Source organism: Microtus oregoni, unplaced genomic scaffold, assembly GCF_018167655.1.
Source record: "Microtus oregoni isolate MIOR12 unplaced genomic scaffold, Mior012 000019F_ref0000042, whole genome shotgun sequence".
Lineage (NCBI taxonomy): Eukaryota > Metazoa > Chordata > Mammalia > Rodentia > Cricetidae > Microtus > Microtus oregoni.
The window spans coordinates 1,069,482-1,096,950 of record NW_024543078.1 but is presented as its reverse complement, the minus strand read 5'-3'; the positions used below and the strand labels follow the sequence as shown (position 1 = coordinate 1,096,950).

At 45.5% G+C, this 27,469-nt stretch overlaps 1 protein-coding gene and 1 non-coding gene across 5 annotated transcripts in view; one reads left to right on the top strand and one right to left on the bottom strand.

Moving 5' to 3' along the window:
- Cbx5 (chromobox 5) overlaps positions 1 to 6,123 on the top strand; it is a 35,468-nt gene extending 29,345 nt beyond the window's left edge. For 3 of the 4 annotated variants that reach the window (XM_041669740.1, XM_041669741.1, XM_041669737.1), the window contains exons 3-5: positions 279 to 465; positions 4,521 to 4,621; positions 5,855 to 6,123. In XM_041669740.1, coding sequence (XP_041525674.1) covers positions 279 to 465; positions 4,521 to 4,621; positions 5,855 to 6,005 — 439 coding nt within the window. In that variant the 3' untranslated portion in view covers positions 6,006 to 6,123. The remainder of the gene's footprint in view (positions 1 to 278; positions 466 to 4,520; positions 4,622 to 5,854) is intronic. The other variant, XM_041669739.1, reaches the window with a different exon arrangement.
- A 19,967-nt stretch (positions 6,124 to 26,090) lies between these two features.
- LOC121459940 lies at positions 26,091 to 26,193 on the bottom strand. The gene has a single exon (XR_005976009.1). It is a non-coding gene; the product is annotated as a U6 spliceosomal RNA (small nuclear RNA).
- Between the last annotated feature and the right edge of the window lie 1,276 nt (positions 26,194 to 27,469).

Here is a 27,469-nt window from a genome sequence, read left to right as displayed (position 1 = left end):
ATCAGAGACAGACAGACAAGGGGGGGGGGAGGGCTGGGTGGTGGTGGTGGTGCACACCTTTAATCCCAGCACTTGGGAGGCAGAGGACTACAAATCTCAGTGAGTTCAAGGCCAGCCTGGTTTACAAGGTGAGTTCCAGGACACTTACACAGAGAAAGAGTCTGTCTTAAAAAACATAGACAGATAGATAGATAGATAGATAGATAGATAGATAGAAAGAATAGGGCATTATTATCATCTCTCAGTCGTTTTCTTTGGTCGTTATTGTTATTGTTCAGGGAGCACAATACTTGGGAACCTGAAAAGAACTTGGATTGTCCTGAACTAATTTCTGAGTTTATGAAAAAGTATAAGAAGATGAAGGAGGGTGAAAACAACAAGCCCAGAGAGAAGTCAGAAGGAAACAAGAGGAAATCCAGTTTCTCTAACAATGCTGATGATATAAAATCTAAAAAAAAGAGAGAGGTAAGTTTTTCCCACCTCTCACTACTATCCTTTTGCTCCTGCTATGCAAACGGGGGGGGGGGGGGGGTTAGGTTTGTTTTCTTCCTTCTAAGGACAGACCTGCAATGTATGTTGAACAAAAACTTCCAGGGAAGTATACTGGTTTACTACAGTGACCCCTTCTGGCAAGGGAGAGCTGGTGTAGTACTGATTCTGACTAAAGTGTCAAAACTAATGTAAAACTGCCTCCTTGGTGAATAGCAATGTTTGTGTGTGTGTGTGTATCTGTGGGTGCTGAGGAGCTCAGAGGAAGGTATTGCAGCTAGAGTTACAGCTAGTTAGAGCAGTTGCGAGCTCCCTGAAGTGAGTGTTGGGAACCAAAGTTCTGAGTCTAGAAGAACAACAAACTCTCTTAGCAACTCTCTAGCACCAAAAGGAAGACTCTTAATATTTTTTTCTTCTTCTTAAAGAAGGAAAAGTAGCTAAGGAGATGGCTTAGGAGTAAAGGTGCCTATTCCAAACCTGACAGCCTGCGTTCAAATCCTCATGTTTAGAAGGAGAAAATTGACTCCTAAAAAGTTTGTTTTTGACCTCCATGTGCACTGCCTACACACCAATAATAATAAATTTTTACTTTATTAAAAAACAAACAGAACTGGGCAGTGATGGCCCATGCCTTTAATCCCCAACTCAGGAGGCCAAGGCAGGCAGATCTCAATGAGTTTGATGTCAGCCTGGTCTATAGAGTGAGTTCCACAACAAAAACCCTGTCTCAAAAATAAAAAAAAAAAAAATAAATCTTTTTTTGTGTCTGTTTCCAGTTTAGTTGAAAATTAGTTCTGCAGTTTGGCTTCACTCAGTTGCTTTTTATTTTTCTATAGTAACATAAACACCATATTGCCTCTTTTTCTTTCTGCTGTATCTTTGCTGTGTGGGTTTATCAAATTTGTTATACCACTCTACCCATCCAGCTTTGCCTCTTTACATTTTATTTCAAGGTTAGGAAGAATATATCATACTCTTAAAATTTACTACAATAGAAGTATAAGTCTGTGTAGCATCCCTACATCAAGTTCCTGTTTATCTGCATTATACTTGGACGCTCATTTGTCGGTACTGTTACTCTTAGCTCTGACTACACCTTAGAGACACCCAGTGGGTATTTAAAAGATCTCCAGTATCCAAGATGAACCTTATACCAGTTAAACTAAGAGTTCTGTGGGAAGACTGAGGCGTTGGTTCTGTAAAGGTTTGTATATAATTCTTGGCCTCAGACTAAGGGCTTTTTCTGTCTGGCTCCTTTCTCTGGTTAATTTTATTTTCATAACCATTTCCTTGTTTATTTGAGACAGGGTCTCTCTGTAGACCAGGCTGACGTGTAACTCAGATCCTTCTAAGCACGGGGGTTAAAGGGGTGGGGTAACATGCCTGGCTGGAGCCTTATGCCAGATTCTGGAAAGGTCTGAATATTGTTATGATAAACTATATTGATAAAGATTTTTTTTAAACATTTATTTATTTATTATCTATACAATATTCTGTCTGTGTGTATGCCTGCAGGCCAGGGGAGGGCACCAGACCCCATTACAGATGGTTGTGAGCCACCATGTGATTGCTGGGAATTGAACTCAGGACCTTTGGAAGAGCAGGCAATGCTCTTAACCTCTGAGCCATCTCTCTAGCCCATTGATAAAGAATTTTAACATTTTCCATTTTCTAAGAGAATAGGACTTGATGTTTTCGGTTCTTTAAATTTTATTTATTAGCCGGGCAGTGGTGGCGCATGCCTTTAATCCCAGCACTCGGGAGGCAGAGGCAGGCGGATCTCTGTGTGTTCGAGGCCAGCCTGGTCTACAAGAGCTAGTTCCAGGACAGGAACCAAAAGCTACGGAGAAACCCTGTCTCAAAAAATCAAAAATAAAACAAAACAAAAAAAATTTTATTTATTTTGTTTTTTGAGGTAGGGGCTCACTATGTAGTCCTGGCCTAAAACTCACTGTGCAGACCATGCTGGCCTCAGTCTCTGTCTACCTTTGCCTCTCAAATCTCCCTGTGCCCTTTTTAAATTTTATTTACATATTTTAATACATTTTATTTTTTTGCGCTGGGCGGTAGTGGCACACGCCTTTAATCCTAGCACTCAGGAGGCAGAGGCAAGCGGATCTCTGTGAGTTCGAGACCAGTCTGGTCTACAAGAGCTAGTTCCAGAACAGGCTCCAAAACTACAGAGAAACCCTGTCTCGAAAAAAAAAAAAACCCAAAATTATTTTTTGCATGTGTGCGTGAGCGTGTATACCACTGCGCATGTGTGGTGGGTAGAGAAAAACTTGGGAAAGTCGGTTATCTTCTTTTCACCAGATTAGTCTGGTCTGCAGGCTTGGAGCAGGCACCTTTATTGACTAAGCCATTCATTAATTCATTTGTTAGCCCTTGTATTCTGGCTTTTGTCATTTGGTTCTTTTCTAGTTAGGTTGATATAGCAGATTAACACAACCAAAGACTTTTAACTGTGTATTTGTGAGAGTCAGTAAACAGCTCTTCAATTCAGGGTCTTTGTTCTATTAAAGGCAGTAATCTGGCTTAGAGTCCCGGCCACTTGAGAGGACTTCCCGTCTGTCTAGTTCTGGAGCTGCTGACCTTGAAAACACCTCCACACATCCTTTAGTCAGTTGTCTGGGGCCCCTGTCAGGTAGACAGCTGGCATGATAGGTAGTAGCCAAGTGTTTTTAAGGTATGGAGGAGATTACATTTCTTTAGACCACTGCAGAAGAGATTTCCTAGTCAGTTTTATGCCTGATTTAAGATTACTGCCTGTGATGATTTCTGTGTTTGCCTTGCCTTGGCTCCTTTCAAGCAGCTTGGACATTCTTTCTCCATTTCCCTCCCTCTGTAACAGGCTGTTTCCAGCCGCCAGTAATGGATGACTTCGTCCTTGTGCCAGCATTCCAGCTGTGAGCAGCTGTGTTTGCATCTGGGAACCTGTCCCCCTTGAGTGCCCCAAAGAGTCTGTGTCTTAAAAAGTCAGCATCCACGATACAGTACCCATTGGTCCATGACTAGAATTTCTTTTCTGTTGTGGCTTCTGGTATCTTTGGGGACCACCAGGACTGTACAAACTTTCTGTGTTTCTGTTTTAAAATTTTCATTTACTTGTTCAATGGGTTAGGGAGCCTCATGTACCAGGAGGTCCAGGAACATGTGGGAGTTGGTACTTTCCATCCACCATGTGACTCCCAGAGATCAAACTCAGGTTGTCAGACTTGCGTGCAAGCCCCTTTGCCCACTGAGCCATCTTTTGATGACTGCTTTTGATCTCAAAGGAAAGTAAGACGATCAGAGAGATGCTAGGAAATCACACACCCAAGATTTGGTTCATTTGAAATATCTTAAGTTTGTGTGTGTGTGTGTGTGTGTGTGTGTGTGTGTGTGTGTGTGTTGCTGATGAATGAGTTTACAGTATCTCAAGTCTAAGTCCAATCCCAGTTAATGCTAACAGTGTGTCTGTGGTACCAGGGACTCTCCTGCCAAGTATATGCAAACTAGTGTTTATGATCTTTAAAATTTTCCTTTTTCAGAGTATTGGTCTTGCATTCTTCTTGTCTCTGTTTTTTTATAATATAGAGGGCTGGAATATGAAAACCATTTGTCACTATTAAGATAAATTAAAGGTCTAAAAGGTTATGGTTGAGAAAGCATATCTGAAGTTAAGAGAGTGAGAATGGGCTTGGGTGTCTCAGGAACAAGAAGAGAGGTCAGCCTGCGGTACTGAAGAGATCGTAAGGGTTAGGATGACAGGACTGACCAGATGGTTCTCCAGAGACTCTAGGACTTTCTAGACTTCCAGGCCCTCTTTGGTCATTGCAAGGAATCCCAGGAAAGACACTGCATTTTCTTGCAGGAATATCTTTTGACATTGTTGCTACTGGTTGATCTAGTATTATGTTTCTTGAGTTCTAAGAATTTTTCTGAATTGATGGTATCAGGTGATGCTAACAAAAGGCTATGACTTGTTCTGAGAAACCCTTTTTTGTTTTTATTCTTTCTACAAGCTCTAATCTCTCCTGTTCTATTTATAGCAGAACAATGATATCGCTCGGGGCTTTGAGAGAGGACTGGAACCAGAAAAGATCATTGGGGCAACAGACTCCTGTGGTGACTTAATGTTCTTAATGAAATGGTGAGAGAAGACGGGCCTCACTCTACAGTTGTGTTCCTTTGCTATGAAGAAAGGATGTAAAACTGAGAATTCCTAAGTCTAATTCTTAACACCACTGGCACTGTCAATATTAAGTGGGGATTGTGGTTCAGAATGGGTTTGTGACATTGTCAGGCTTTGTTATGTTTTGTGTCATAGTAACATGCATAATAGAAAAATAAATTTGGGGTAAAATATTTGTAGCCATTTCCTAAACATCTGTTTGCATAGAACTGAATCATGTCCATGGGATAAGGGGCTGGGTAAAGCTTATTCCCATCCTGAGGGCTAGGATCACAGAGATGGCTAAAAGAGAAATTAATTTCAACAAAGGACGTTAAGATTAATGGCTGAAGAAAGCACAAATTACTTTATCAGTGATAGTAACTTCTAGAAGAAAGTGGAGTACTTCCTCTTCCTTTCCCCCTCCTTTTCTGACAGGGTCTAATGTTAGGTCAGGCTGACCTTGACCTCAGTGTATAGTCTAGGACTTTGAACTTGTTCTCGTGTCCCTATCTCCCCAGGGTTGGAGTTAGAGGATTACAGGCACATGCTCACCATGCCTGATTGGCTCTTTTCCTCTCCACTGTTCTTTTCCCTTTCCCATCCTTCCCCTTTTCTTTTTAAAATTTTGTTTGATTTTATTTTATGTGTATGTGTGTTTTGTTTATATATGTATGTATGTGTACCATCTGTGTACAGTGCCTACAGAAGCCAGAAAAGGGCTCCGGAACCCCTGGGACTGACATTACAGTCCATTGTGAGCTGCCATGTAGTTGATGGGAACTGGGAACTGAGCCTGGGTCCTTCACAGTAAACCTAGCTGGCTTCAAACTCAGAGATCCATCTGCCTCTGCCTCCCGAGTGAACAGTAGTATGTATTCTTAAATGCTGAGCCAACTCTAGCCTCTAGGGTATTGGATCCTCTAGAGCTAATGGGAGAGACAGTCGTGAGCCACTGTGTGAGTGCTAGGCACTGAACCTGGGTCCTGTAAGAGCAGCTGTCTCTTCAGCTTTTTCTTTCTTGTTTACTTTTTGATGTTAAAGATCAAATACAGAGGCTCCACCACTGTTATAGCTCCAGCCATGTAAAGATCCCTTTTACTTTTAGATCAAAGTGTAAGGAGGAGATCAAGCCGGCTAAATTCAAATAGTGACATTCAGACAGATATTTTCAGTCTCACTTCTTCTAAGTCTTATGTCCTTTCTTTCTAGGAAAGACACAGATGAAGCTGACCTGGTTCTTGCAAAAGAAGCTAATGTGAAGTGCCCACAAATTGTGATAGCGTTTTATGAAGAGAGACTGACGTGGCATGCGTATCCAGAAGATGCGGAAAACAAAGAGAAAGAAAGCTCGAAGAGCTAAAGGAGGGTGGTCTCTGCCATTTCTCTTTGTATATACCACGTTCACCTTCCTGCCTCCTCTCCCTTCTCCTTCCCTTTCCATCCTAAACACATCCATAAAAGTATGTGCTCACACTGTGCTTCATGGAGAGGTGTTGGTATTGGTTCTCTTGTAATATAGCTGACGGTTGGACCCATAAGTGTAACTGTGAAAACCAAGCATTTACATGCTGTGTGTAATTCCCAGTTTTTTCTTTACCCTTATCTTTTCCTTCTGTTCCCAGGTTACTTTTTAATCACCTTAGAGTCACGAATTTTTGAGGCCAGTTGCTTTTTAGGCTGGGTGATGGTTACAATGGTGATGACTTCAGTTTCTTGATTGTTATTGGAATATATTGATGACCAGCTGGCCTTTGTTTTGACATACTAGGGTGGAAAGGATATTGTCCTTTTTTTAGAAAGCCAATAGCAGTGGCCTACTTGTATCTTTTCCACTTTCATTTAGCTCTGCCAGGACAATAATAGGGTTCTTGTTGTGGTCTTCTGGACTGCCCCTGTCCATCCTCACTTACCCTATTGTAACAACTCTGTCTTTCTGAGAACTTGAAACTTTACATTTAAATTTGTCAAGGCACTCTCTTTAGCCCTTAAACGTTTTCGGCCTTGTTATTGTTCCTGATTCTTCTTTTCCGTGGCATCAGTTTGTCATCAAGTAACAAGATGACTGTGGAGTCTGTAAGCTGTAGTACAGGAAGACAATGGGTGGGGCCAGAGAGAGTTGTCTTTGGTATCGCATGGTTTGTATGTATTCTTTCCTTTCACCCCTCATATGCAGACTATATTTATGTAGGTGTGAGTGATTGCCTGGTGCTTGCTTGTGCCAAGGTGCTGGGCACCCTCTAACCCTGCCAACTTCTATGGCCTCCCAAAGCTTCCTGTTACCAAAGCGGTGTCAGCAAATTCACCTCTCAGTGGACTCACATTCCCTTCCGTGCCATTATTTTCAGTTGGGAATTCATAGAGAGAAGCTACTAGCCGTAGTATCAGTTTTTAAATGCTCCCAGTAGTACTAATCTAATTTTACCGTCTCATGACAAAGTATTAATGTTCCTCGCCTTCTCTGCTCTCAGGCTTTAGTTGTATCTTATTTTTAAAACGGTCTTTTCATAGAAGACTATCATCTCAGAAAGTGTCAGGTCCTAATACTAGCTTTTTGACACAACCTTCTCTCAAAACAAACTTTCCTTTTTTTGGTTTACTCTTGCTTTGCTATTCTATTGAGAAAATTTTCTGGCTCTACTTTGCTTTTCTGTCCGTTGAGAAATGTTCACCTCCTCTTCATTCTTGTGGTAGTTGAGGAGGCTGGAGAATCAGGACTGGAAGTAAGGAAGGATTTGGAACTCAGTACTCTTGTCCTAGCTCCAAGCTGAGGAAAAAAGAATAAGTGCTGACTTCATCAGCTACTGAGACTGCTCCTGTTGTTGCTTCTGACTCTTAAAACGTAGCTGTCTAGGCTGGAGCATCCAGCCATTTCTGGATTGTTCATAGTCGTGAGAGAGGTGGATGGAGAACTCCAGGCCACAGATGAGCCAGGTGATAAGCAAATCGTAGACCCAGTCGTAGCTTTTGTTAACATTGCTTTCCTGCCTAGCTGCTGATTGAATTCTGTATAAATTATGTCAACAGTTACACTGCGCAGTTGAGAAGGCAGCTGTTGCAGTGACGTGGCAGACAAGACAGTGAAGCTTTGCTGTAAGTCAGCCTGGAAGACCCTGTGAATGGTGATGTGGTCGGGGAAGGGCACCTGACCCGTACCTCGGTTTCTCCCTACAGTCCATGTTCTCTGAGGGAGTTAGAGGCCAAATCAAGTGCTGCATCAGTGACTTTGTACTGTGGTTGAGAAAGGGAGTGGTGGTTAGAAAGGTTTGTCATGCGGGCAACCTAAGATGCCTGGGGTGGATGAAAATCGGACAGAGGTGATCTAAATCTCTTGATTGAAGGAAAGGACAGCCTGTCTGGTTAGTCAGTAGGTAGTAGACTTGTAAATTGGAGTGGCCAAATTTTTTTAAAGCAAAGTCTTAGCCTGTGGGCCAAACAACGGTGATATTTGGTACTAAGGTTGCTCCTAAGCCAGGCCTGGTGGCTTAAGCACAACCCCAGACTGATAGAGGGGTGTTGTATGTTCAAGGCCTGCTGGGAACCTTTGATGAGACCCTGTCTCAAAAAGTAAAAAGAACCAAGGCTCTAGTTGAGAGTTCAATCCCTTGTAATTCAAAAAAGTCAAGAGAAGGCCCTGAGAAACCTAGGGTGCATAATTGCTAAGACAACAGATGGTGTTTAACAGAACCAAGACTGTTGATACACTTTACCCTGCCTTTTCTGTCCTCATCTTTCTGCTAAATATTACCAAAATATTCTTGTTTTCCTCTTAGTACTTTTGCTGGTTATATCTAGAAATAAAGAACTGTATTGTCTTCAGCCCTCGATGTGAAGAAGCCAGACACCTGCCTGTGCCTCTAGCATTTGTTGGTGCCAAGTAGCTTGCTTGTTTCTGCTGGAGAATGTGTCAGCCTCGGGCAGAAGAATCTCCTATAGATTTCTTCCCTGTAAAGAGTGAGCAGCCAAAGGTGAAACACTCCAAAACACCTAAGTATATTTTCCTGTGTTAAATCCTTTCAGAACTAGTTTTGTGATACTAGGAATTGAACCTGGGGCTAGCTTAGACATGCCAAGCAGATGCTGTACCACTGAACTGGTATCTTTATATGCCCCATGCCCTGATACACTCCATTTTGTTGTTACTATGTTTGGTTTTGGTTGGTTTGTTTGGCAGGTTGGTGGTTTTTTTTTTTTTTTTTTTTTTTTTTTTTTTTTAAATACAGGGTCTCTGTAGCCCTGGCTGTCCTGGAACTCTATAGAGCAGTTGGCCTAACCTCACGATCCATTTACCTCTGCCTCCTACGTCCCGGGATTTATAAGTTACCTTGGCCTGTTGTTGTCCTAGCTGTCCTGGAGCTAGCTAGCTCTTATCTGGCTTGGAACTCAGAGAGATCTGCCTGCCTCTGCCTCCCAAGTGCTGAGATTAAAGGTGTGTGCCACCACAACCCGGTGGTGGTGTTTTAAAGACAAGTCTCATATACAAGGCTAGCCCCAACTTGTGAATTTTTTTGCTTGTTTGTTTATTTGTTTTTTGTTTTGTTTGTTGAGACAGGGTTTCTCTGTAGCTTTGGAGCCTGTTCTGGAACTAGCTCTTGTAGACCAGGCTGGCCTCTAACCAAGTTCCTCCTGCCTCTGCCTCCTAAATCCTGGGATTAAAGGCATGTGCCACCACCTCGGGGCCTGACCTTGAATTCTTGATCCTTCTGCCTCCAACTCCCAATTTATAGGTACTTACCTTTAATCCCAGCATTTAGGGTTGGATCTCTGAGTTGGAAGCCAGCCTGGTCTGTATAGTGAGTTCCAGGCCAGCCAGAGCTGCATAGACCCTATCTTAAAAGGAATATAAAGAAAAGGTTACTTAGACCAGCTTTGAATTTAGGGGTTTTTTTGGTTTGGTTTGATTTGGTTTGGTATCAGGGTATCAGTTGTGTGGCACCAAGACTAGCTCAAAAAATTTTTTTTTAAGTTACTTATTTTATGTATATGGGATTTCTGTCTGCAGAGGTGCTGGTTTCCCAGGAGAGTTCCATATCCCCTGGGATAGGAGTGAGCCACTCTGTAGGTGTTCTCTGCAAGAGTAGTTGGTGTTCTTGATTGCTGAGTTATCTCCTCCCCAGCCCCTCAAATCATGTTTTTTATTTGTTTGTTTGGTTTTGGTTTTTGAGACAGGGTTTCTTTGTTTAGCCCTGGGTGTCCTGGAAGTCACTTTGTAGACCAGGCTGACCTCTCACAGAGATTTACATCTCCTTAGTGATGAGATTAAAGGCATCGTGCACCACCACCACCACCACCTGGCTCTAAACATCTTTGTAATGCTGAATTTCTTTTCTCTTTTCCTTTTCCCTTCTTATCTTTCTGTGTAGTCCTGGATGTTTCTTACTGGGTCTGCCCTCTAATAAGCATGTTGCCAAATGTATTTTGCCAGGCTTACACAGAAGCAGGAGTGAACTGGGTGACTGACAAGCTTGACATTGTCCGGTTCACATTCCACATTAGCATACATTAGTATTGATTGCATTCAACAAACACCCTTGCCCCTCAGAGAACTTTGACAGTGGTGGTGTGGGATGAGTTGATCATTACAGTTTTGTATAATAAATATAATTAATTTCTGATCGGGGCAGAAACAAACATGTATATAAGGACACGTCATGAGTGGGCAATTTAGTGTAGAGCGCTGATGGAGCATTCATGAAGCCTGGGTTCCCACAGGAAAAACCCTGGAGTAGTAGGGTGCCATTAACTGGTTCATCTATGAGAAAGAACTATGGTCTTGGATAAACTGAGTTGACTGGCCATGGGAGCATTGCAGAAAATAAAACTAAGTAATAGAAATGCTATCATGACCAAGAGGACACAGATAAGTGAACACCGAGAACCTTCAGCTCGTTTGGACTCTGCCAAAACATTCATGACCGTGGTCACTTTGCTGTGCACAGCATCACCTGCATTGCAGGTGCCGTAGTGTGCTGTGTTATGGGTCCTTCTGGATATTTCTTCTTCGTGGGCATTTTAGCAAGTTGTTCATACTCCTCAATTTTTCATCCCTTTTGGAGAAATCAACATAGGGTTGGCTTTAAAGCCCAAAGCAAGAGGCTTTGTTAAAAGGAAGCTTAGGGGATCACCTCTGGGCCAAGCACTGCCAGAGTCAGTCCTAAGCAGCACCTGTGTCACCCACGTAAAAACCTCCCCAGAAATGTGTGTCCTAGCTCCTCAGACGATCTGTCCAGGGGGTGCACCAGGAGGCCTTCCTACTTGAGGGTCTCAGATAACTTGAGAGCAGAAGGGAAGGATCTTGGCTCTGCCTGGATAACTTGACGTTGGATGTCAGAATTTCCAGGAATTCAGCTAACTTCTACAAGTTAAAAGGTGAAGTTTCTTGTTTCTTTTTGCTTATGCTGAAGTTTATGAATTTTAATCTACCTCATCTTATTTTGTGTTGCCACTTGGGCATCAAGCTTGACTTTGGTCTAAGATGGTATCTCTTTTGTTCATTGATGGTTCATTCTCCTGCCTTTTCTCTTGGCCCTCATTTTACCTAACATCATCTCTTATTGCTCCTGTCAGAAACATGTTTTAAAGTCTTTTTTATGGGAAGAAGTAATCCACCAATGCTGTTTGTCTCTGAGGTCAGCAAGAGAAGGAGTTAAAACACAGTGGTGGAGGAAGGGCAGATCTTGTACTGGAGGCAAAAGCTGACAAGGAAGGAGCCATTAATTAAAGACAATTTCAAAGTCAACTGATTGTGATCATTAATGTCACAATAGATCAAAACCTAATTATCACAGCCTAGGTAAGAGCCATCAGTATTAATCTGAAAATCTAATAGGAAACTATTATCAAGAAATTAGGCCAAATTGAATGCAATGAACTTTCTCTCTCTCTCTCTCTCCCTCCCTCTCTCTCCCCTCCCCCCTCCCCCTCCCCCCCCTCCTGTAATGTTCCTTGGCATTGGCAGCTGTGACACTAATAGTTGGTCCAAGCTCAAATTGATGATTTCACTTTTACAGAACTATTTTTTTTTTCTTTTTAGTAGCCCAGACTGGCCGCAGTGCTTACAGTTCTGCCTCAGCCTCCAGAGCACTAAGATTATGAGGCAGTGCGTGTATTCAGGCGTCTGTGTGTGTGTGTGTGTGTGTGTGTTGGGAGGGGGGTGTTGGACTTGGGGCCTTGTACATTCTAGACAAGTGCTCTACCACTTAGTGATATTCTTAGCTCAGAGAGTTTTGTTTGTCAGGGGAGTTTCCAGTCAAGCTGAATCTGAGCTGTCATTGCTGAAACACAGCCTTTGAATTTCCATCATCTGAACTTGTCCAGTCCAGTCAGCCCTAGTGGGAAGTCTCCACTGTTGTCAAGTCTTAGCATGCCCGTGGTGACACATTGTGCTGGTGTGCTGCTGTGCCATCCTTCAAGCCCTTGACCAGTGTAGAGGCTGTGGGAGAAAGGGGATGTCCTGCTTTGAAATTCTCCAAGAACTCTTAAAAAAAAAATAGTTTCCTTGTGTGGCAGCATTCTCAAATTCCAGGAACATTAGGATCTGATTCTCAACCAGCTCTGGCAGTGGTCCCCCCTCCCCATAGTTTTAAGATAGGAACATATGGGGGCTGGAGAGATAGCTCAGCGGTGAAGAGCATTGCCTGCTCTTCCAAAGGTCCTGAGTTCAATTCCCAGCAACCACATGGTGGCTCACAACCATCTGGAATGAGGTCTGGTGCCCTCTTCTGGCCTGCACCACAGACAGAATATTGTGTACATAATAAATAAATAAATAATTTAAAAAAAAAGATAGGAACATACGCTTTCCCACTAGAATTTTAAGGGTTGGAGAAGACCTCAGCTTGTTTCTGTCCACCTTGGTGGTTTGTTTCTGTTTTCCTTCTGTGTTAGAAGTTAAATCTCTGGCAGCAGGAGGAGCCATCACTACCTGACAGCTGTTTGTGCAGACGCCACTGCTCGTGGGTGAGATGAGATGACTGGGAGAGCTACTCAGCCTGGGGTGTCACAGGAAGAGAGCAGACAGCATTCAACTGCTCAGTCCTGCCTACTTAGGGGCCATGCTGCTTGCTGGATTTTTAGAACCTGAATTACTCAGTAGAAGACTGAGGAATCAATGTCTTAATCCTTCACTTAACTGAATTTTTGTGTTTAAAATGCAACCTAATTTTCAAAATAGCACTAGGGTGGTCTTCAGAAGCAAGGCTCTTCAAGTTACTACAGGTGAATAACAGCTTGGCTGGGCCAAGTGAGGTTTTAATGGATACTGACCTTGCCAGCCTCCCTACTGTGTCTTAGTGGCTGACCTTGGGCAAGTCTTTCCTTCCAATGCCTCAGTTCCCCATTTGTCAAATGGGGTGATAATATTGAGCTACCTCATGGGATGTCGTGAGGCATTACAGATCAGAACTGACGACTCCTTTGGGGTTGCCTGTGGAGGATGCCTCGACATTTTTTATCCTTACTGAGCTGTTTCCAGGCTTGGAAGTACTTAGTGACCTTGGCAAGTTTCTGTCCCCCACCCCTCATCAAAGCTGCTAGTTGAGATGTTGACAATGTTTTGTGAATGTTGGAGTCTCGATAGTTCTGACTGACTTGGGATGGTAGGAGGGTAGGACTAGGGTGTGTGTCTTGCATTCACGAAGAGGCTGTTTGAAACCCTAGAGTCTTTGGTTAGGGAATCATGAAGCAGGAATGTTTACTGCATGTCTTTCTCTGTAGGTTGGGTTAAGGTCCTGTTCCTATGGACTTAGAACCACTACTGAGTGTCTCATGAGCAAAGCATTTTGTTGTTGTGTTTTCCAGACTGATCCCAGGACAGTGAGATCACTGCTCCTCCATGCTCACATAAAACAGATGGTTTTCAGTCAACATAACCTGCCATTGGACACCAAAAAAGAGCTACTTTGGAATTTTTTTTTTTTTGAAACAGGTGTTAACATTTAAAATTGAGCATTGGTTCTCAAGGCTTCATCCAGTTCACTGTGTGTGGAATCTATCACCTCTTTCCCAGTGTCCACAGTCCAACTCTGATTGAGGGCATCTTGGACACTTGTTTGCACACTTGTTTGCACACTTATGGGTTCAAGAGCCTTACCCTTTCGTCTCATTTAGGGGTAAGGGAGCCAGCCCGTAGCTCTTCCCAACAGGGCTCTTTGCCATCCCCCTCCTTGACTCTGGATTGGTGACCCATGGAAAGCACAAGGTCCTGGTATCCTGGAGGCCCACACTCTGGTTCTGTTCCGTGTTCTCTGCTCCTAACGGGTCCTGGGCACGGGTAGTAACAAGCAGTTGCCTTGCCCGGCCTGCTGGCTTTGTTCCCCCTTTCTCACAGGATGAGCTTCCAGAGACCCTAGAGACTGGGTTTCCTCAGCAGTGTGCCATTCTGAGTAGGATGCAGGTCATACCTTGTTGCTAGGTGTCTGAATAGAAGTGAGACATTGAATTCTCAATGGACTTTTGGTTGTGGGGGAGTTTTGGTTGTTTCTTGGTTTTATTTCAGCCAAACTTTTCTGCTTTTGATTTCTTTAAGTATAAGTGGTCTATATATATATGTATGTTTGCATTTTAAGTGTAAATGGTTTAAAAACACATTTTTGTCTTTTTACAACTGACATTCAATTCAGACGCCATTCTTTCCCTCCCCCCTTTCCCCCATTTTCATACTCTTGTATTGGTTCTAATAAACGGTTGCTTTTCAAATACGGATCTTGAGTGGTGGTTTCAAGATCTGGGTCGTCTGTATGCCTTTTCAGTTTGGGTTCTGGAGTGTTCGCCAATAGTCATATATTTTTGCTGTCGTTTATTTTCTCGGTGCTGAGCATCAAACCCAGGGCCTTGTGTGTGCTAAGTAAGCACCCACTCATGGAGCTGAGCCCCAACCCATCTGTACATCTGGGTACATTGTTTTTCTGAAGCTTTATAAAAGAGAACTTTCCTTAAGGGTTTGTTGGTTCTGCAAACAACCACCAGGTGGCGCCAACCCTGAAGACCATGCTGTGACCCTGACTCCATTTATCTGTTCTTCAGAGCCCAGGGTGCTCTGTGGGTTTGTTCTTTACTGAAGCACACCAAGCACAGTCTAAGGTTTACAAAACCCAGTATGGTTTTGCTATAACTGTCTCATCTTTGGTTTGCTTCACAGAGGCCAAAGAAACTCGTGTCCTAAGGATTAACACGGGTGAACCAGAAATGGGGTTGCAGTAGTGAATTGGGTCAGGAGAGGAAAGTGAGGTTATCTAGGGTTTATTGGGCAATATAAGTGATGTGGCCCTGAACCTGGTGGGGCAGGGCAGAAACTTGCAGGCCTAAGTGATGGTGGACAGACCCTGGAGCAGCCCTGATTGCTACCAGCTTGTCTTTGCAGTTCCCCATGCTTGTTTTCCTCTCTGGCTGCTGAGTTATAGGGTCTCTGCAGTCTAATCTCGTAAAAGTCTTATGAAGACATCTGTAGGTTGGCTGGCTTAATGGTCCATGACCCCATAAACATGGTACAGGAGAGCCATTTGGTCCACCTCAGAGATGGGCCTTTCTGGACATTATTTATTTCCGACTTCTGGGGATTGGATCTGCTTCCTTCCTTTTCTAGTTGTCTTTTCCCGTGGGCAGTTTGTCTGCCTTGGGCAGGACTAACTCCAGGGTTAGAGGGGGTTTGATCCTGTACTCCCACCCTTAGACAACTATCTTGGTGTATGTCTCCCCTCAGTAAGGGAAGGGGTTTGTCTGCTTAGCACTCATTTTAGATGAGTTCTGTGTTGCCATAACTCATCCCCTTGTAAACTTTCAGTTTTCTGAAAAAGTCCGGAAGTCACCGAGCTAACGAAATGGATGCAGTGCTGGCAGCTGGAGGCAAGTGGAGACTCACTGTGGGGATCCATGCTCTCCTGGCTCACTGTGAGGGTCCGTGCTCTCCTGGCTCACTGTGGGGGTCCATGGTTTCCTGGCTCATTGAGCACATAGCTCTGCACTGCCCTGCTGGAGCCAGCCCCAGGCTCTCCCTGCTTTTTGGAAGGAAGTGTAAGCTGAACCAGGTGTTCACAGTAGTCAGAGCTGACCCTGAACAGGGGAAGCCATGCCAGAGCTGCTGCCCAAGCCTGGAGTGACCTGTGTGTGTGCTTGAGAGGAATGTGTGACTGGAGGAAATCCACTCCATAAGCTGACTTCCCCGTGTATGGTTTTTAAAAAGATCTTTAAAAAAATCATGGTGGCACACTTTTAACTTCAGCACTCAGGCAGAGGCAGATGGATCTCTTAGTTCCAAGCCAGCCTTCACAGAGACCCTATTGGAAAGGGGAGAAAGGAGACAAGGTGAAGACTGGGGTCAGAGTGTGGGCATGTGGCATAGGCGTTGTGTGGTGTAGTAATAAGGGCAGCGTGGCTGCGTCCCCAGCACCCCAGCCGCCCGCATGGCTAGCTTTACCTGAAATAACACACAAACTGTATTCATTTAATCACTGCTTGGCCCTTTAGCTCTAGCCCTTACTGGCTAATTCTGATATCCCGATCAACCCATCTCTAATAATCTGTGAGCACTGGTCTTACCGGGTAAGATTCAGCATGTCTGACCTGGCGGCTTGCTTCATCGCGTGCCTCTGCCCAGGAGCCGGGAGCATGGCCTCTCTCTGAGGTGTCTGCTCCCGAGAGGAGAGCTGTGGAGTCTGAGCTCACTTCCTGTTCCTCCCAGCGTTCTGTTCTGTTTACTCCTCCCACCTATCTTCTAACCAATAAAATGGGCCAAGGCAGTTCCTTTATTAGCCAATGACCTTCCTCCATCATTTCCCCTTTTTCTGTTTAAACAAAAAAAAAATGCTTTAACATAGCAAAATTACATATAACAAAACAGTTATCAAGTAAAAGTTACAATAATCTTTATCATAACTAAGGAAAACTATAACTAACTATTCTTAACTCCATCAAAGACTCCAGAAAGATTCAATATGACCTAAGCAAACAAGAAAAAAGCAACTTTTAAACTCTAGAAATGACGGAGACATCTCGCTGCCTAGACAGTCACTCAAAGTTCCTCTGTACCGTTGGGGCATCCATCTTCAGCCTTCAGGCCCATGGTATCCAGCAGACATTTCCATAAAGCAGGAAAATTCAAAGTCAGTTCAGTCACTATCTGTTGTGTCCTGCAGAATGTCTCGCAGACTCTTTCATGAATCAGGAACCCCGAAAGATCATCTCACCTTAGGCAAGTTCAGTAGTCCTCTCTCTGTGGGTTCTCTGTGTCCAGTGTATGCAATAGTCCAGGCAAGAGCAGTTTCTTGCCCAAATGGCTATCAAAACTCCATAACGAGCCTCTTCGATGCCCATCTTCCTCTTGAAGTAGATTGGTGCTGCCAGGAGCAGAGTGTCTCATTGTCATGAAAAGTCCTCAGTTATTAAAACATTAAATGTCCTATTCTGTAATCTTTGAAAGACATGAAGAATGTCTATCTAAAATATATCTCTATATATCTAGAAAATCTAACTAACATGACTACAAGCTTTACTATTATCGATGATTATCCATTAACAACCTATATTTCTTAATTATACAGTACATATTTAAATGAACTACACAATCACAATACCTTAATCAAAATCAGAAACACTTATACATATAACAAAATTGACCTTAAATCTCTGTCAATAAAGCAAAATCTATACTAATGTAAATTATTCATATCTATATCATATCCCCCTTTAAATGTAAAAGGACGTTTATAAACCATATTTGGGAACATGGGTGCAGTTTTTTCTCTCCAAACTGCTTCCTGCTGAATGGGGGCGTCGTTAATTAGGTCTTTCATGGTATAACCTGTGTGCTCAGTTGGCAGTTGAGCGAAGCAATTTTCTGAAGGTGTTCACTGCAACCCTTCAGGAGGGCGTGGTCCATCATACCAAATCGGAATAGAAGAAATGAACAGCATCTCATCCTCTGTGAAAACAAAATAAGAAACTCCTTTCCAAAGCATCATGTCCTTAGATCCAAATTTCAAAGTCAAGGCATCAAAATATCTATGTTGGATTAGTTCAGCAGCATTTATAAATAAATATCTTTTAGCATCTGTTGCTCCTTCCTCAGCATTTAAATAATTTAAAGAGAGCATAATAGCATACAGTATCAAAAGTCTCTGTGTATTTTCCATCTTTGCGCAGCTTTGTTTTAACCTCTATTTCATTTATTTTTACTTTTAACTTTTTGCTTTTTGAGCGTATATCTTTGACCTGGAATAACTCTGTAGACCAGGCTGTTTTTGAACTCTCAGAGATCCACCTGTCTCTGCCTCCCAGGCTTTGGGATTAAAGATGTATGCTAGGACACCTTGAACTCACAGAGAACTGTTTGTCTCTGCCTTCTAGGCACTGGGATTAAAGGCGTGTGCTACCACACCTTGAAGTCACAGAGGTCAATCTCCCTTTGCCTCCCAAGTGTTGGGATTAAAGGTGTGTACTACCACACACAACAACTCTCTTCCTTTTTTATGTTTTTTACTTTAAGAACTTCAACTTTTAGTCTGCATATATTTTTAACACACTGTAAACCATTTAAAAATTTTCTTTGTTTTTGAATCTTTACTGTATATCTCTCTTTTTCTGACCACATGAGTCTTTAATTTACCAAGCAATCTCAGTAGGATTAAAGGTGTGGCTTTGCCGGCTAGATGTAGCCCATTCCTTAGCTTTCCAGCCTCATGGCTGAGGTACTGGCTGTAGCCACGTTTACTGCCAGAACTCTATGGCATTTCAAGGTCCCTGCCAGCAAGCGAGCTTCAGCAGCCTGTGCTTGCAAACTGCACGAACCGCCTGCATAATTGTCAGAGTTTGCCCTGGCAGGACAGCCCAGAAAGCCGGCATTTTTAAACGGCGCAGCTTTTTTCCTGCTATGGCTGAAAACCGAAAAGCATGCGTTCAGCTTTTCGTCAACACCATTTAAGTGTTTCGTGGCAGGACCTCTTAATGAGCTGCAGGGTTTTGCAGCTAAAGCTGAGTCAGGAAGCCTCTCTTAGATGAGGCGCTTGCTTGCCTCTAGCAAGCAGAGTAGATCTGAGAAATTGTCACTATCAAGAAAACATGCTTTACTCTTTCCCAAGCTTTTTCAGGCTTTCTGTGGATTCAGTTGTCCACGTGGGCGCCAATCTGTAGTAATAAGGGCGGCGGGACTGCGTTCCCAGCACCCCAGCCGCCTGCTCGGCTTATACCCGAAATAACAACACACAAACTATTCATTTTATCACTGCTTGGCCCTTTAGCTCTAGCCCTTACTGGCTAATTCTGATAACCCGATCAACCCCTCTCTAATAATCTGTGAGCACTGGTCTTACCGGGTAAGATTCAGCATGTCTGACCTGGCGGCTTGCTTCATCGTGTGCCTCTGCCCAGGAGCCGGGAGCATGGCCTCTCTCTGAGGTGTCTGCTCCCGAGAGGAGAGCTGTGGAGTCTGAGCTCACTTCCTGTTCCTCCCAGCGTTCTGTTCTGTTTACTCCTCCCACCTATCTTCTAACCAATAAAATGGGCCAAGGCAGTTCCTTTATTAGCCAATGACCTTCCTCCATCAGTGTGGCTCAGGGCAAACCATGAGCCCACCTGGTGTGTCAGGTGGGAGGCTCATCTGGGTAGTTCCCCTTTGTATACTGAGTTGTCTCTTGTCCTTTTCTCCTATTTCCGATGTCTCCACCCCTCCCAATCCCAAAGTGACCTTAATTTGGATATTTCATTTCAGCCCATCAAATTATCTCTCTTTTTTTTTTAAAGATTTTATTTATTTATTATGTATACAACATTCTGCCTCCATGTATGCCTGCAGGCCAGAGGGCACCCGATCTCATTACAGATGGTTGTGAGCCACCATGTGGTTGCTGGGAATTGAACTCAGGTCCTCCGGAAGAGCAGTCAGTGCTCTTAACCGCTGAGCCATCTCTCCAGCCCCTCAAATTATCTTTCTTGCAACAATCTGGGACTCTTTACAAGCTCGTTCTGGTCCATGCTGTGATTGGAAGCAGATGCATGTCTTTCTGTGCGAGACTAAGAGAAGATGCCTGCCCACTAGCCACCAGCTCCATCACCAAGGTCTTGTTCGATATCATTTGGTTATAAGCCAGGGAAGAAGAGATGCTGATAATTTTAATTGGGGGCTGCTGAGACGAAAGGTTTGGATTATTACTTCACCCTTTCCTCCTGCTGCCCCTTGTGCCTTTGGAGAGGGAAGAAAGTATGTAGGGAGCCTTGGGAGCAGGTGAACAGGACTTCCTCCACACTGCAGCACCTCCAGTGGCAGCCTGCCTCCCCACCCCCTGCCCAATAATTACCAGCTTCCTATCCTTTCATGGTGGAAGCCAGGGATGCCCAGTTCCTAGGGATCTGGGCCTGGCTGTCCTTGCTCTAGCTTCTGCCTCACTGCCTCATTCAGGCCTGTGTAGGAGGCTGGAGATGGAGAGAGTGACTGTGCCTTGTTGCACAGTAGTCTTGCTCGAGGGCTTCTTTCTTCCCTCTTCACCTCTTCCTGCTTATGGCCCTTTCTCGGTTCCTGATTGTTCTCTTTCCTTGCTGTGTCAGAGAACTAATAAAGGGAATTAAGAAAAAGGGATCCAAGGAGGAAGAACACTTCCTTTCTTTTTCAGAGTTCTAGTGAAGGGGAAGTTGCTTCTGGGAATCAGAGTCTCCATCTCCTCATTTAGCAGTGGTGTGTAAAACAGGTGTTCCTGGGCCGCGTGTGCCTCAGCCAAGCATGCACCCCACCCCAAATTGATTACTTTAAAATAATTACTTAACCTGGGCAGTGGTGGCATACACCTTTAATCCCAGCACTTGGTAGGCAGAGGCAGGCAGATCTCTGTGAGCTTGAGGCCAGCCTGGTTTATAGCGTGAGTTCCAACACATAGAAACCGTGTTTACAAAGACAAAAAGCAAGTGTTCTTAATCACTGATGCATTTCTCCAGTCTGATAATGGCCACTTTTAAGAATTTCATAACCCGGGGGATGGAGAGATGGCTCAGTGGTTAAGAGCATTGCCTGCTCTACCAAAGGTCCTAAGTTCAATTCCCAGCAACCACATGTGCTCCCAACCATCTGTAATGAGATCTGGTGCCCTCTTCTGGCCTGCAGGCATACACACAGACAAAATACTGTTTACATAATATATAAATATAAAAAAAAGAATTTCATAACCTTTGTGGTGTTGATGCCACCTCAGGGCAGGGGTTGCCATGAGATGAAGTTTTTGGACTCTGCAGACAGCAGGTTTTGAGGCGGGTCTCACTATGCCTAGGGCGGATCTACACCCCTTTTCTTTGGCCTTAGCCTCCTGAAGCTGCGAATACAGATATGTACCATCGTGCCTAGTTTCATTCTGAAATACTTGTTCCGCTTATCATACACATAAAAATGTCCCATTCATCAGCCGTGGGGAGCATGTAGGAACTGGGCGGGGTTCAAGTTCACTATATAGGCAAGAGTGATCTCTACCTCCCAAGTGCTGGAATTCTCGGTGTGTACCACTGTATCTGGTTCCATGCTGGGGCCTCGTGCGAACTAGGCAAAAGCAAGTCCTTTAACTCTGTGCCCCACCCCGCCCTTCACTTCTCAAACCTCAAGCTGGATGAGTCTGGGGTGTGGATTAAAGAGCTGGGTTGAGGGAGGGAAACTGGTGGGTATGTAAAATAAATGAAAAAAAAATAAAAAAAAAAGGAAAAAACAAAAAGCTGGATTAGTGTAGTTTGGGGACCAAAGTACAAGCCTGGGGAGGAGGAGAGAGAGAAGCAGATTTAGGGATTATCCCTGTGAAAATTAGCAGAAGAATAAAAGGGGAAGGCAGAGGTGAGACAGATTCAAGGGCTGAGCCTGGGCTTCTGTGGCTTTACCCTCTGCCTCCAGTCAGCACCCTCACTCCCTACAAACAGCAGGCTAGACTCACCTCCAGAGAGCTGGGAGTGGTGAGTGACCTCAGCATTTACCCTGCTGTGTTCTGAGACAGGACAGGGTTCCCCCTCAACTCCATGAGCTCCCTAGAAACCTGAAGAATGCATGGGTAATTTTAGGACCCTGTGCATCTTTAATGGCTTTAATTTGTACCTTCTGTGGGAAGACTGGGGAGCCTGGATCCTTTCAACCTCCAGGCCTGCTTTAGGTATCCCAGAACGGGAGTAAGGGGAGGGGCAGGTACTTGGCCCTTCAAGTGGCCAGAGGTAAGGATACCTAGTCCTTAGTGGTTGGGGTTATTCCCAACAACTCTAGGTCCCTCACAAGGGAATGGAGCATCTGGGTGTGGGTGAGTTGGAGGAAGGGTTCATTTGAAAATGTTTGTGCTCATTTGATTACTTAAGACCCCACCTTGTCAGGTCACCGTTTAGTGGACATGGCTGGGAAGCAGTTTCCTGGGAAGCGGAAGCAACACGAGAGCTGCAGGTCATTTATGAAAATGAGTGAATAGTGCTTGGCTTGCTGTTTGGGAGGGGCTTCACCTCAGCTCCGTAATGCAGACCCTCAGATCCTCTGTTCTGAGAGAGAGGCCTGGGGATGTGGCTCAATTGGTATAATACTTGCCCCAACAAGTACAAGGCCCTGGGTTTGGTCCCCAGTGCCACATAACATTAACTGTGGCACCCAGAAGCAGGAAACTGTGAGCAGGAGGCCTTAGAGGCAGCACTGTCTGGAAGGACAGCAAGCGTGTGAGGAGTCCGGGCACACACAATGGCGGGATAGGCAGATTGAGAGAATGGGCAATAGAAACAGGTGACCTCTTCTCTCAGCCCCCAACCCCTCAACAGCTTAGGCCCTGGGCAGGACAAATACATATTGAGGTTGGGCTAAGTGGCAGAATCATTCGGCACTGAGGCTAGGCTGTGCCCCAGCACCACCGAGACACGGATGTGTTGGCTTTGCTGTTGCAGGGCTGTCTGGCACCACCAGCTTCTCGGTTTCCTGGGGGCTCAGCCTAAGTGCTGGGCCATGCTTTCATTTTCCCCAGGGTGCTTTATTTTTTTTTATTATTTATTTATTTATTTTTGGGTTTTTTGAGACAGGGCTTCTCTGTAGCTTTTGGAACCTGTCCTGGAACTAGCACTGTAGACCAGGCTAGCCTCGAACTCACAGAGATTCACCTGCCTCTGTCTCTAGAGTGCTGGGATCAAAGGCGTGCACCACCACTGCCTGGCCGCTTTATTTTTTTTAAAAAAGATTTATTTATTGTACGTATGAGTGTGAGTGCTTTATCTGCATGTACACCTTCATGCCAGAATAGAACGTTAGATCCCACTAGAAATGGTTGTGAGCTACCATGTGGTTACTGGGAATTGAACTCAGGACCTCTGGAAGAGCAGCCAGTGCTCTTAACCACTGAGCCATCTCTCTAGTCTGCTTTATTATTTTTATTATAACCAGAATCTAAAAACTAACAAAAGGAAAAATCTTATTTTTTTTTTTCAAGACAGGGTTTCCCTGTAGCTTTGGATACTGTCCTGGAACTTGCTCTGTAGATCAGGCTGGCCTCAAACTCACAGAGATCTGCCTGCCTCTGTCTCCCAAGTGCTGGGATTAAAGGCATGTACCACTACCGCCCAGCCCAATCCCATAATCCTATCATGACAATATACTACACATCCTTTCATTTCTGTACTTGACCTTGTTTTTTGTTCATAGGAGAAAAATCCCTATTTTTACATTGTGGATAGATGTCTGTTTTGTGTTTTTTTTTTTTCACATGACATTCAGAATAGTTCTTGAGGCTAAAGAGATGTCCCAGTTAAGAGAACCCTGTTTAGTCCCCAGCATCCACAGCTGCCTGTAATGCTCTTTCCAGGGGATCTGATGACTTCTGCATTCTGAGAGAACCAGGCAAACATTAATACAAAATTTTTTTTTTTTTTTTTTTTTTTTTGGTTTTTCGAGACAGGGTTTCTCTGTGGTTTTGGAGCCTGTCCTGGAACTAGCTCTTGTAGACCAGGCTGGTTTCGAACTCACAGAGATCCGCCTGCCTCTGCCTCCCGAGTGCTGGGATTAAAGGCGTGCGCCACCACCGCCCGGCTAATACAAAAAATTTTTAACAGTTACTTTTTTTTTTTTTTTTGGGTTTGTTTGTGAGGAGGGGGAGAGTGTTTCTAGACAGGGTCTCGCTATGTAGCTCTGGCTGCCCTAGAACTCAGTGTATAAAACAGGCTAGTTCTGAGTTCATATTATCCTGTCTCTGCCTCCTGAGTGCTGAGACTAAGGTGTTTTAAAAAGGTTTTTAGCTTTGTGAATCCCGTAAGAAAATGTCACTCAGGTGGTGAGAAGACTCAGTGTGTAAAGGTGCTTGAAGCACAAGCCTGAAGACTTGAGTTTGAACCCTGGAGCCCACACACAGGTGGAAGGAGAGAACAACTCCACAAAGTTGGCCTCTACACGTGGCATGGTGTGCCAATACACACACGTTAACTCATTTTAAAAATGTTAGCCGGGTGATGGTGGCGCACGCCTTTAATCCCAGCACTCGGGAGGCAGAGGCAGGCGGATCTCTGTGAGTTCGAGACCAGCCTGGTCTACAGAGCTAGTTCCAGGACAGGCTCCAAAGCCACAGAGAAACCCTGTCTTGAAAAACAAAAAAACAAAACAAAACAAAAAGTTATTAACTCATTTTATTTATTTAATTTTTTTATTTGGTTTTTCGAGACAGGGTTTCTCTGTGGCTTTGGAGCCTGTCCTGGAACTAGCTCTGTAGACCAGGCTGGCCTCAAACTCACAGAGATCCGCCTGCCTCTGCCTCCCGAGTGCTGGGATTAAAGGCGTGCGCCACCATCGCCCGGCATTAACTCATTTTAAAAATGTTATTTGCACATTATACTTGTATACATTTATAAGGATCAAAGTAATATATAATATGAAATTATCTAATCAAATTAACATGTCATCACTTCAAATGCTTCTCATTTATTACTCCTCTCTCCCTGGAACGGTCACCTTTGCGTTCTTCCCAGGTGATGCAGGCACTTGAGCCTACAGCTCAGAGGAAACTGACCCGCCTAGGTCACATGTAGCTGTGCCAGGCTCATTACTGGCCAGGCAGGGCTCCTTTTCCCTGAGTCATCCTAGTCCTCGACCGATTTAGGGCCTGTGACCACTATGGGAAGCAGCAGGGACAGGGCAAGGGGCTCATTCCTGAGAATGGCGAGGGCAGGCAGCCCGAGGTGATTTGGGGGTTCGTACTGCCCCCTGGCAGCCACGGTGCAAATCGCATGCAGGTCGGCTCAGAGCTGAAACAGGCACTGCCTGGACCCTCCTCAGTGGATTCCCAATCGGGTTGAATGCTGGCAGAGCTCAAACCCAGTGCCAGAGTTGCCAGGGACATGTCCTCCTCCCCACGGGCAAGGGAGCAAGGGACGACCCTTTCTCCCACTTAAAGCCCGGGGAACCCGCCCTTTTGTACACTCAGGAAGCGTTTCATTCTCTGGCTGAGTGGGGTCTACCAGGGTAACTCCAGTTTTGTAGTTCAGGGTCAGCTTCAGAGGAGGAGGCTTTGCTTCGGGGTGCAGCCGTCCGGGAGTTGGCCCCCTGATCTAGTCTGTGAACAGATATGGTCCCTGTAGAGCTCACAACCTGGAGAGTGACCAAATGTCTCTGCAGAGTCCGAGAGGGAGCCCTCAGGGAGGATGGCAGCTCATTTTCTTTTATCCTCATGTGTGTGTGAGATCGTTGCTGTGGAATGAATCCAGGGCTTTCCATATGTTAGGCAAGTGCCCTACACCGAACTACATCCCCGCCTTTAAAAAGAAGCTGCATTGTCGTTGTTGTTGTTATTTCTGACAGGATTCGGCTATGTAGCTCTGACTAGCCTGGAATTCGTCAAGTAGCCCAGACTGAACTGGAACTCAAGGTAATCCTCCTGCCTCAAGCCTCCAGAGTGCTAGTATTACAGGTGTTAGCTAAAGTCTGAGGGAGGTGGTCTCCCCCCTTTGTTTAACAGCCCTGGTTGTCCTGGAACTCACTCTGTAGACCAAGCTGGCCTCGAACTCACAGAGATGCAACTGCCTCTGCCTCCCCACAGCCCGGCCTGAGATAGTTTTTTTTTTTTTTTTTTTTTTTTTTGGTTTTTCGAGACAGGGTTTCACTGTGGCTTTGGAGCCTGTCCTGGAACTAGCTCTTGTAGACCAGGCTGGTCTCGAACTCACAGAGATCCGCCTGCCTCTGCCTCCCGAGTGCTGGGATTAAAGGCGTGGGCCACCATCGCCCGGCCGGAGATAGTTTTAAAAAATGTATTTGAAAAGCCGGGCGGTGGTGGCGCACTCCTGTAATCCCAGCACTTAGGAGGCAGAGACAGGCGGATCTCTGTGAGTTCGAGGCCAGCCTGGTCTACCAAGGGAGTTCCAGGACAGGCTCCAAAGCTACAGAGAAACCCTGTCTCGAAAAACAAAACAAAACAAAACAAAACAAAAAAGTATTTGATTTTTTCGAGACAGGGTTTCTCGGTGTATGCCTGGCTGTCCTAGAACTTGTTCAACAAATATAGAATGGTTCACAATTTTCATTTCATCCTCGTGCAGGGCCTATGCTAATCTCTGTATCATTCCAATTTTAGTATATGTGCTGCTGGAGCGAACACAAATTGTTTTTAATAATGTCTTTCTACGTTACCCGGGCTTTGAATCTGTGCTCCTTTTGTTTCAGTCCCTAAGCAGCTGGGATTACAGGCCTATGCCTTCAACTCTGTCTGTCCATGAGTCAAGAGGGCAGTCCAGGTGGGCGGCAGCCTGAGAGTGATCCAGGAGTGCAGGGAGTCTGCGGTCCTCTGACATCAGCGGGCGCCAGAGATGAAGCTACACCCGGCTACTGGCAGGGGGCGTAGGATGTCCTCGGGCAGAGCAGACATCACAATCTCTGTTCGAAATTCTCCAGTCCCGGGAGTTTTGGGTCTCCGATCGCACATGCCCCATCTTTGTAGGATAACCGTCTAGGAGACCCCACCAGTCCTTCAGGAAGGTCGGGCCGGGAGGGAGCGCAGGCTGTCCAGGAAGTCTCAGCGGTGGCGTCTAAGCTCGTCTGGGTGAGGCGGACGGATGCCCAGAAGGTGGCGCGAGCCGGCGGCGGCCGGGCACAGATGGAGCCCACCCCGCGGAGCCACCCGCCTGCCACGAATTGTGGCCGGCAGCCGAGGGCAGCTGCGCGCAGCTGGGTGTGCAAATGTATGCAAACGACTCGGCGACAGGGCTGTCAAAGGTGTCGTCGCAGTCGTGGAGAAGTTAGGCTGGGGTGTGCTGGGTCCCCGTGACGGGGCTCCTTACTAAGGTGCGGGCAAAGGGCCGTCCGCCTGCTAGCTGCGTGTTCCTGAGCACGCGGGGTACGGTAGGCCAGGCTACAACAATTCCGCGCTCACCCAGCCCCAGAACTCCGTCTTTCCAGGACCAGGCGATGCCCGGGTCTGAAGGTCTGTCCTCCTCCACCCTTCTTGAGACCTGTCTCCTGCCTCCCTTGCTGAAGTTATTCCGGAAGTCTAACCATAATCACACTTGCTGTTCGTACTTTATTTTCCTGGTGGTTTGGTGAGATCCAGGTTGTTGTGTTTTGTGTGTGTGTAAAGAGGCCGAAGTCTTCCTGGGCAGAGTGAACAGCCGAGGACTGTCTGGCGCTCGGAGGCTCTCCAAGGCCTGCGCCTCCCGCGGCGGCCACACGGGGTCTTCCTTGCGCCAAGAATGGGGACTCGCGTGCCCCGCGCCCGCCGCACCCCGTGCCCTCCCTCCCCGCCCCCGCCGCTGCTCCCAGCCGCCCACGACCTTCAGCTCCCCTACTCGGCGTCTTGGGATCTGCGCGTTCCCCGAGCCGAGGGCGCGGGAGGAAGCCACGGGGAAACTGAGGCCATCCGCCGGCCCAGCTTCGTGGTG